The sequence below is a fragment of the Acinonyx jubatus genome, chromosome C2 (genome assembly GCF_027475565.1).
Source record: "Acinonyx jubatus isolate Ajub_Pintada_27869175 chromosome C2, VMU_Ajub_asm_v1.0, whole genome shotgun sequence".
Taxonomy (NCBI): domain Eukaryota; kingdom Metazoa; phylum Chordata; class Mammalia; order Carnivora; family Felidae; genus Acinonyx; species Acinonyx jubatus.
Genome location: NC_069384.1, coordinates 12587444 through 12597794, shown reverse-complemented (window position 1 = coordinate 12597794; position 10351 = coordinate 12587444). Strand labels below are relative to the sequence as shown.

General features: G+C 52.0%; 1 protein-coding gene across 4 annotated transcripts in view; it reads left to right on the top strand.

Moving 5' to 3' along the window:
- Positions 1-4928: 4928 nt before the first annotated feature.
- Positions 4929-10351, top strand: part of EVA1C (eva-1 homolog C) — a 75768-nt gene continuing 70345 nt past the window's right edge. Inside the window, exon 1 of one of the 4 annotated variants that reach the window (XM_053220635.1) lies at positions 4929-5638. In XM_053220635.1, coding sequence (XP_053076610.1) covers positions 5479-5638 — 160 coding nt within the window. In that variant the 5' untranslated portion in view covers positions 4929-5478. The remainder of the gene's footprint in view (positions 5639-10351) is intronic. The other 3 variants (XM_053220634.1, XM_053220633.1, XM_027041714.2) reach the window with 3 other exon arrangements.

Here is a 10351-nt window from a genome sequence, read left to right as displayed (position 1 = left end):
GTGAGCAGGCTCTTTGCTATTGATGTGGCTCTTTGGTGCCAGCTCTATAAACAAACCACCATTTGTTGCTTTCTAAAAATAAGCCTTTTTAGCTCTGGACAACATTCGGCCTCACTCTGCTGAGCTGAAAGGTCGGTTTCTTTGAGGCTGACAAATGGTGGCTTATGTCTTCTGAGGACGGCTACAGCCTGTCTTTGTTGAAAGCCCAAAGCCTTACCTTGATGGCCGAGGAGAGAGGTCAGGCTCAGGACTGGAGTCTGAGCACACAGCACTCAGACAGCCTCCAAAATATGCTTGCCTCCGTGGAGAGGGAAGTAGCCAGGGTCTCCAAAGGAAGGAAAATAGGAATGTTCCTTAGAGCTGGAAAGAAGGGGAAGGATTGCTTCAAAAGAACAAGAAGAAAAAAGGCACAGAACTTACAATGTCCTGCACAGGGGCCTTTCACCCAGAATAAATGTGGCAGGTGCAGAGGCAGCTCTCACATGCGTGCAAGGAGGGTCAAGACTATCCAATGGTGCCATGGCATAGAAAGGAACACTTTGACTCCATACCAGCATCCATCCCTGCTTTCTGTGTCTTTGTAGGTTTCTTTTAATGTTTATTTATTTATTTTGAAAGAGAGAGAGACTCCCAAGCGGGCTCTGCACTGACCGCACTGTCAGCGCAGAGCCTGATGCAGGGCTTGAACCCACAGACCGTGAGATCACGACCTGAGCCAAAACCAAGAGTCAGATGCTTAACAGACTGAGTCACCCACGTGCCCCCCACCCATGTTTGTCTTAATGCTCTGCTATCGCTATCTTGAAACTCTTAATTATTTTTGAATACGAAGCCCTCGCTTTCATTTTGCATTAGACCAGTAAATGACGCAGTTGGTCCTGGTTAGTACATATCTCAAAGGGCTGCTGTGAGTATTGACATTTAAGGAGCACTGTTGTTTGGCTCATTCTCCTCGGACTACATTTGCTTTGATTCCAGCTCTCGCAGTAGTGCTGAATTACCCAAGTGGCTGTGATTACTTGTGATTTTTAAAATTCCATCATAGGAGAAAGAGTTCAGGGGGAAATTATCTTGGTGGAAAGGTTGCTCTTCATGCCCCAGATTGATTTTTACAAGGGTTTCCTTGTCTTTGAAGTGTGTGCTTTCTTCCCATCTTCCTGTCCTTAGAGTTTATACGGTGCCCCAGGGTTGAGGTGTTTGTACGATATTTACAGAGAGGGAATGGGCATAGGCAGTAACTGGTTTCCATTTGGTTCAGGGCATAAAGGGACTTGGAAGTGTGGGGTCCAGAGAGGAAGATAAATGGAATTCTTTGATTTTCTTGCAAGATTCCAAAATTCTTCTTTTTAAAGTTTATTTATCTATTTTGAGAAGGGGGAGGGAAAGAGAGAGAGAGAGGGAGAGACAGCATCCCAAGCAGGCTCCACGGTGTCAGCACAGAGCCCAATGGAGGGCTCGAACCCACAAACTGTGAGGTCATGACCTGAGCTAAAATAAAGAGTTGGATACTTAGCCGACTCAGCCACCCAGGCATCCAAGCTTCCAAAGTCCTTAAAGAGATCAGATTAGGACTACAGTCTGGCTTAACAGCAAGCAGCTTAAGGGCAAAGCCGAGGGCAGCTGGAGTTTCTCTTCAGGGTCCCTTGTCCCGTGTCCCACAGCCACCTGGTCATCCAGCACTATCCACCCCCTCCCAATGCCTTTCCAGTTTAGCCACTTGCCCCTTCTCTCTGCGCCCGCAAAGCCCCAGCCCAAAGCACAGCCATAGCCTCCTGGCGACACTTCCCCCTGGCCATCCCTCTCGGACCAACTCTGATGTTCTTGTTAGATTTGAAAACAACAACAACAACAGCCTTACGGAGATATAATTCACACACCATACAACTCACCCATTTAAAGCACACAGTTTTGATGGTTTTTGGAATACATTGTTAATTTTTTGAAGTTGGAAAAACCTATAGAATTTGCCATTTGAAGTGTACCATTCAGTGGCGTTAATTACATTCACAACGTTGTGCAACCATCACCACTATCTATTTCCAGAGCTCTTTCATCACGACAAACAACAGCTCTGTACCCATGAAGCAATAACTCTCCATTCTGCCTTCTCCCAGTTCCTAGGAACCTCTACTTTGTCTCTGTGAATCTGCGTTTTCTAGATATTTCACGTAAGTGGAATCATACAATGTTTATCATCTTGCGTCTGGCTTAGTTCACCTGGCATAATGTTTTCAAGGTTCATCCATGTTGTAGCAGGTGCCAGAGGTCATTCCACTTTATGGTTGAATACTATTCCACATTTTCTTTATCCATTCATCTGATGATGGACACTAGGGTTGCCTCCGCCTCTGGGCTATTGTGAATAATGCTGCAGTGAATGGTGGCTTACAAGTACCTGTCTGAGTCCCTGTTTTCACTTCTTTGGCGTATAAAAATCCATGGACCCACTTTTGACTCCTCCAGTCCAGGGGCACTCAGCAGCCGGCCCAATGTTTTCCCAACGCACACCTGGTCACCTCCCTCACCGGCTAACAACCTTTTGGTGGCTTACGGTACCGATGGCAATGCTCACAAGGGCTAAGGGTAAAAATGGAAGTGCTCACCAAAGTCTCTGGATCCCTGAGCTCTGGCTGCCAACAACCTGTCCGCCTCACCATGTCCGCCCTCTCATCTCTGCCCGGTTCCCTCTAAACTTTTCTCCATTCTTCTACGGAGCCATGCTCCTTTTGGATTTCACACATCCTGGCCCCTTTTTTTCTAAAATGTTCGCCCTCCCAGACACCCAGCTTTGGCTAGCTGTGGCTTGGCCAACTCTTCTCATCTTACTCACCTTACCTTAAAAACAAAACAAAGGAACAAAGAAAACACGAGAAACAGACTCATAAATACAGGGAACAGATCAGTGGTTGCCGGAAGGGAGAGGGCTGGGGGTATGAGTGAAGTAGGTAAAGCTCATTAAAGAGTACAAACTCCCAGTTATAACATAAATCAGTCATGGAGATGAAAAGTACAGCACCGGGTATATAGTCGATAACATTGTAGCAACACAGGGGGACAGATGGCGACTATAGTTATGGCCGGGAGCGTTTTGTAACACACGTATTGTCAAATCACTATGTTGTGCACCTGAAACTAACAAAACATGCTATGTCAACTATACTTCAATAAAACATTTTTTTTTTAATTTAAAAAGCCCCTAACACCTCCCTCCCTCCCACTCGGCTCCGCCTCTTTTGTTCCCTGGCCTCTTTTAGTTCCTGATTGTCCAATCACTGTCTTCCTGTCTGCAATAATGACTAATATGGACTGAGCATTTACTGGTTCCAGGCCCTGTCTTACCCATGTCACCTGTACCAACTAATTAAAGCATCACAAGTCTGAGACTTTACAGAGAAGGAAACCTGGGGGTGCACAGTTAGTAAAAGAGCCCACACTGGCATCTGGAAAGCCAGTTTATGCCTACAAGACAGTGGGGGCAGCCCCCCAGCTCTGTGGGAGCCAGGTTCTCTTCCTGTGCCAGCTTCCCCAGCACACACCAGCTCATACCCAACCAGATGGGTGAACAGATGGGATGGAAACTACATGAGGGACCTGGGTATTGAGCAAACGTTACTTACAGGGTGGCTGCTAAGTGCTATGCATCCCTACCTACCTTCCCACCTCAGTTTCCCCAACCTAGAACGTGCACACTAATAGTTACGGCCAAAAGTTATTGAGAAGATTGAGTCCTTTTTTGAAAATATTAAAAAAAAAAAAAAATTAAGTAGTCGCCACACCCATCGTGGGGCTCAAACTCACAACCCGGAGACCAGGAGTTACATGCTCTACCGACTGAGCCAGTCAGGCACCCCAAGAAGGCTGAGTATTTTAATATAGAATTTGAAACTCATCGTGCCTAGTAGAGTGGGTCCCCCTGAACGTATATGGAGGTTTAGCATTTGCCACCCCACCTCCGGGCAGGCAGTAAGGGGAGGGAAATACCAAGTCCTCTGACCTTGCTCCTGCTGGAGCACAGTGGGACTCCAGTCACCCAGCCCCGCCCCCGGATCCTTTCGCGTATCTCTACGAGGATCCCACGGGTAGATCAGCGCGTCTTGGTTTTCTCTCTCCAGGCCTCCCCGCCGCCGTACCGTGCGGCCCTCACAGCGCATCTGGGAGCCCGCTGGGGCAGTGCGCCTGGTCCCGCCCTTGGGCCTCATTATCTACGTTTCCGCGTCAGGCCCGCCGAGAACTTGGCAGGGCCTCCCCGCGGTGTTCGGGAACACTTTGTGCCGAGTGCCCGCCCGCCCGCCCAGCCCTCCTCCCTGCCTCCCGCGTCTACTGGCCTGTCCGAGGGGGTTTGGGTCGCTGGAGCCCCAGGTACCCGTACCCCGCGCGAAGCCACGAGTCCACATGCCTTCCCACGCACTTGTCCTCTATGTACCCGAGTCCCGGCCACACAACCCGTTCCTCGCCCACGGGCTGGGCCTGGGTCACACGGCGCGTAATCGAGAGGTTCAGAAAGATGCGGTGGCCCATTTTAAAACAAAGCCCAATTATTAGCGCTCGGTGGCTATTTATGCCCGGCCAGTGTCAGATCCTCTGAGCGCTGCGGACAACCAGTACCCGAAGGAAGCGCACAGTCCCAACCAGAAAAAAGAAACCGGCTCTGGAGTCTTCTGACCCATTTTGAACCCCCCTCCCCCAACTCCGCGCTCGCCCACTCGTTCGCGTCCTGGCTGTGTTAGCTCCGGCAAAGCGCGGAGTCTCAGTCTCCTCTTCCAAGAAATGGGGAGAACTGTGCGTGCTTGGTGATTCTACTGCGAGACGCGCAGCAGGTCGCAGGGACGTCGGTGCTGTAGTCACACACCTCCGAGACCCCACCTTCTCGCGGCCCCTGCCTCGGCCCCGCCCCGGGGGCTCCTGGGCTCAACCCGCGGCGCTGGCTCCGAAGTGCGTCACGGGCACCGGCCGCGCTCCTCCGGCAGCCAGGGCGAGGCTGGCACCGGGCCAACGCGGGCCGGGCCAGGGGTGCCGGGCCGTCTCCGGGGCGGGGACCCAGGCGTGGAAGGCGCTCAAGTTGCGCGGCCCTCGGCGCGCTGTTGGGGGCGCCCTCCGCGGCGGGCAGCTCGCCAGGGACCGGCCTCCGCAGCCCGCCGGGCGCGCTAAGGCTGCACTTTCCCTTCGCCAACACCCCCCCACCCCCACCCACCCCCACCGGTTTCCTCCCGCGAGGCGGCAGCGGAGATTTCCTCTCGGGGAAACTACGCGGATCCTTCCCGGGGCTCCTCGCCCCGCCCCACTTCTCCGCCCCCTCCCCTTTGCTGAGGAGCCGGTACCGGCCTGCGCCGGGAAGAGGCTCTGGCAGCCTGAGCGGGAGGTGGCGGGGGGCCACGGAGCCGCTGGCCACTGACTCGCTTCGCCATGTGACGCTGCCCTCCGCCCAGGGACCCCCATCGAGCCCCCGGCCCGCTCCCGCGCTGGATCGCGCCGGGCACCATGCTTCTGCAGGGCCATGCGCGCCCGCCGCCCGCGCCGCAGCCCGCGCAGCATCCTGGGCTCCGCAGGCAGGTAGAGCCTCCCGGGCAGCTCCTGCGCCTCTTCTACTGCACTGTCCTGGTCTGTTCCAAAGAGATCTCAGCGCTCACGGACTTCTCTGGTAAGAAGCGCCCTCCCTCGTCCTGCGCCCCCGGCGCCGCGCTGCGGTGCGCTCAGGTGATACCTCGGCTGGGGGCAGCCTCCCGAGGGAGCACAGACGGGGTGGATTGAAGCTGAGGCACGCTCATAGCCAGTTTTCTTGCCTGGTGTGAGCCCTTGGCAGAGGTGGCTCCGTGTGGAGCGATGGCAGAGGAGTCCCTCCCCTCCCCGAGGAAGGATGGGTAACATTTCGAGTTTCTCGCCCCGGTGTTTATCTCGTCAAATTCCCTGCATCGGGTCCCAGCATCGAGTTCCCGCCTCTGAAGGATGTGTGTCCCCTGGAGGCCCCTTAAGCTGTGCCCTGTGCCGCACCCAGCGCTGTAAAATACACGTGTTGTGATCGGAGGAGTTTCACTTGGTTTGCCACTCGCAAACCCGGGTAGCCCGGGTGCGCCCCAGCCGGCCTCCAGGGTGCCCATGTAAGGACACTAGTCCTGGAGACATCTGACCTGAAGTCTGCGCCTGCAGGCAGGGATGGGAAGCCAGCCGGGCGGGAGGTCTGTGTGCCGGATGAGGAGAAATGTACAGAACGGAGACTCTGGGTCTTTACTGCCAGATGGTACCTGCCCTCCACCCTCCAGTCCCAGGCTTCTTAACAAAAATGCTTTTCTCCTCCCAGTAAACGGTGAGGCTTTTCTTCTGGGAGACTCAGACCAAAGCTCCCACAGCTTATCTCAGTTCTGGGGCTGTAGGTGTGGCACCACAAAGTGAGAGAAGTTTCTGTGTTGATGATGGTTGTAAGAGCCACATTCTTATGTTACCGCTGCACTTGCTTAGAGTAACAAAGTCCTTACAGTTGTAACAGACCTGGGTCTCCCTCTGGTGAGGCTGGATGCCTTCACCCTTTCCCAGCCCCTGCCCACCCCAGGAGGCAGCTCTGAATCCCACTCCCCCCCACCCCCTTCTCCAGGGATCTTCTGCCAAGTTTAGGCTTTTGCCTGCAGGGACTTTTGCAATCCAATCGTGGTAAACGGAGTCACTGCTCACCCTGTCCTGCAGTAGACTAATACACAGCAGAGAACACTGGCAAACCAGAAGCTGAGTTGGGTTTCTAGTTTACTTACAGAGAATGTCATTGTTAGCTGAGAGCCCTTGGGTCAGAGGTTCTTTGCTTTGAATATTTAATATCAAGGCAGTGTTTCCACCTAGCGAAGGAAGCCAAGATATGCCTATTTGGCAAGCAAACCGTGGTCCTTAAAATCGAGCACCACAGGGTCAGAATGCTGTGGTAAATGTGCGAGGGAAATGCTTTTCAAGTGCTATTGACTTTTTTTTTTTTTTTTTTTTTTTTTTTTTGGTGGTGGTAATAGAACTTTCTTGGCTGCTAGAAAAGTTTTATATTTGCTGATTTCAGCTATAGAGAGCCATTCTGATTCAGCCACCCTGTAGCTCTGACTAGTAAGGAAAGAATTGAAAGCTGACAAGCCCTTTTTGCGTGTGTGACATCATTGCAACTGAAAAAATAGCGCTTTAGGTAAATCGCGGTGTGACCATTATATTGTTTTCACAGATTATAGACACTCTGTCTTTAGTGAAGCAGTTGCAATACTCCCAGCAGCCTGAAGGTTATCACCCACATTAGGAATTGTCTGTATTCTGTATATTACATTGTACATTATAGTGCTTTGGCTGTCACAGAGGGACTATATCCCAAAGGGAAATGGATATTTTGATACATGTTCTTCTAAATGATACAAATGATGGAAAATATTTCCTTCTGCTTTCGGTGTGAACTTGAATTCCAGGGTTGAAAACTCGTTGAGTCCGCAGCAGGTGGTGATAATGCCAGGTCCATCCACAAGTAGCCCCCATTCTTTCCTCTAATCACCTTTGCTCACCAGAGACCTGAGGACTAGGGAGACAGTGTCAAGGTGGGGGGGGGGTGCCTGGGTGGCTCAGTGAGTTAAGCATCCAACGTCAGCTCAGGTCATTCATGATCTCATGGTCCGTGAGTTTGAGCCCCACATCGGGCTCTGTGCTGACGTCTCAGAGCTTGGAGCCTGCTTCGGATTCTGTATCTCCCTCTCTCTCTCTGCCCTTCCCCCCACTTTCTCTCAAAAGTAGATACACATTAAAAAAATTTTTTTAAAGGGTCAAGGGAACCTTTTTGGGAGAAGAAAAGAAAAAACACCGTCTTCTCAAAGCACAGACACATTCAGGTTTAAATCTAAACGCTGTATGTGCGGCACTGGGGAAACGTTAGAGAAGGCTCAGGGGTCTTTCAAAGTTGATCAATTTGACTTGAAACTTTTAGGGACCCCCTAACTGTGTGATACACAGCATTGAAGACAATTCCCCAGCTCTAAAGATGGGTCTGAGGGTTCAGTTGAAGGCTTTAGTCAAAGCCGTGGAGACTGATCACTTAATTCCAAAACCCCTGGGCGGGGGCGGGGGGGCAAACCGGATGCCTGCTTTCCTGGGGACAGGTGGTCTTGTTCTTTTTTGTGCACTTCGAGGGGGTGTTTAGAAACCAGAGGCCTGTAAGGAGACAGTCCCCACCCCTGCCCCGTCCCCCACGGAGCCTTACAACAATAGCCCAGCCCTAGAGAGCAGCAATCCACAATGCAGATACTTGCTTGTTTTTCTAAACGAGGGAAACATCAAAAACTGAAGCTGAGGGAGGGTGGAGGGAACTTGGGAGCCCTCCGCCCTGGGAAGAAGGGGATGGAGAAAGGATGGTGTTTCTACATGAAAGAAAGTACCAGAATATCAGGGGTCCCAGCCATTGTGTGTACAGTATAGGGCCTCCCAGGAGATTAACAGTGCAGAGTTTTGGAAAGTTACTTAAGCCTTTCTCTTCTTTGCAACTCTTCCTTCAGCCTTTTCCTGAGGCTGTCAGCTGGTGTAGTTTTCCTGGGTCATTGGGTTTTTTTTTTTTTGCCCTGAGGATTCCAGCATCGGATCTCACTCTTAATAAGCCAGGGGCTGTGTCCTGGCCGCCTCCTCCCCCTGCTTGCTCGTGACTTGTGCTAATCACCTCCAAGCCTGCTGGGAAACAGCCTCCCCACACAGCCCCTTCGCGCTCATCCCCGAAGATGTTGAGATGCTGCCAGTGGCCACTGGAAGGCTATCATCACTGCATTAAAAACATATCCCAGGAAGACAAGAGCAGTTCATGCAAAATTAGGGCCTGTGATCCTTAATCCCACCCCTAGATGCACTCAGTTTTCCTTTTTCCTCCTTGGGATGGAGTTCTGTTTTTATTGATTGATTGATTGATTGATTTTGTTGGTTGGTTTGTTTTTTTCTTTGTTGTTGTTGTTGTTTTTTTGACTGCATTCCCAAATTGGGGGTTTGGCCTGAGAGGTCCAAACTGATCATTGATTTTTTTTTTTTTTCAAATAGAAGTATAATGCCAACATCATCTTTGTTCAGAGAACAAGGTAGGGGTGAGGGCTGAGAGGGGGGGGTGCCATTTTGGGTTCCAGCCATCAAAAGGAAAGGATCCTCTGTATATTGTCCTGCTTTAAAGAGTTCCAGAGTGTCTGTCAAACTTATTTTGCCCTCGGGTCCTGTTCATTTTTTTGATGATTTTTCTCTCCATTCAAAGTGATGGATGGGCTTATTGAGAGGGAGGTGGAGGAAGGGGGGCAGGGAGGGAAGGGGTGGAAAATTGTTCTAGTTCCCACTTGGCGTCCTAGAAAAAGGTCGTGAGCATGTGTTCGCACATTTGGTTTTACCCCAGGGCATATAGCGATGACTGTGGGAAGCAGAAGGGGAGGAAGATGAAACCCAAGGGGAGTGGGGGCAGCCTTTAAAGGCCTTCCTGGCACCAAATTGTCCCCAGGCCTCAGAGATGGAAGGGCTTCTCTGGGCAGATGTCCTGCTCCCTGCCCAAGCAAACACGAAGTGATGCGCATTAACCACATCATTTGCAGCTCAGCAAATAAACCCAACCCTAGCTCCTGGTTTCACTGGCCAGGAATTTCAGAATATTGAAAAATGGTCATTCGATCGATCTTGAAGTCCCGGGTCCTGATGGAGGGACACAGGTGTCCATTTAGGGGAGGCCGAACCTTCCCGTCCTGCTCAGGTAAGCAGTGGGTCTCAACCCTGGCTGTGCATTAGAATCGCTGGACACGGAACAATGTGTGGGTGCTCAAGCAGCACTCCCCGACTTCTCGTGTAACTGGTGTGGGGAGAGCCAGGCCTGGGTCTCATTTTTGAAAGCCCCCCAGGCAATTCTAGTACAGCCAGAGTTGAGAACCACTGCTCGGGGTGATCAGAGGGCTGGACTATCTCCTGTGTGCATCAGCTCGTTTGGGGGCACACGGGCACGACTGGCTGCCCCTTCACCCCGCCCCCCACCCCCGGTCAGGGTCAGGGCTCCCCACCAGGGAGACCAGGACTGTATTTTCCCAGCTACCAGTTTGTCCCTGCATGCCAGCCCACGCACACAAAGTTCTACATTTTCTATTCCCTTCTTTCCTAACGTTTATCCATTTGTTTTGTGAGCGGGAGAGCACGCGAGGACATGAGGGGCAGAGAGAGAGAGAGAATCCCAAGCGGGCTCCACGCTGTCAGCGCGGAGCCTGACCCGGGGCTCGAACTCACGAACGGTGAGCTCGTGACCTGAGCTGAGATCAAGAGTCGGACGCCTCACCGACTGAGCCACCCGGGCGCCCCAGAGTTCTGCATTTTCTGACGCCCTAGTCACACCGCCCTTTTATTCGGG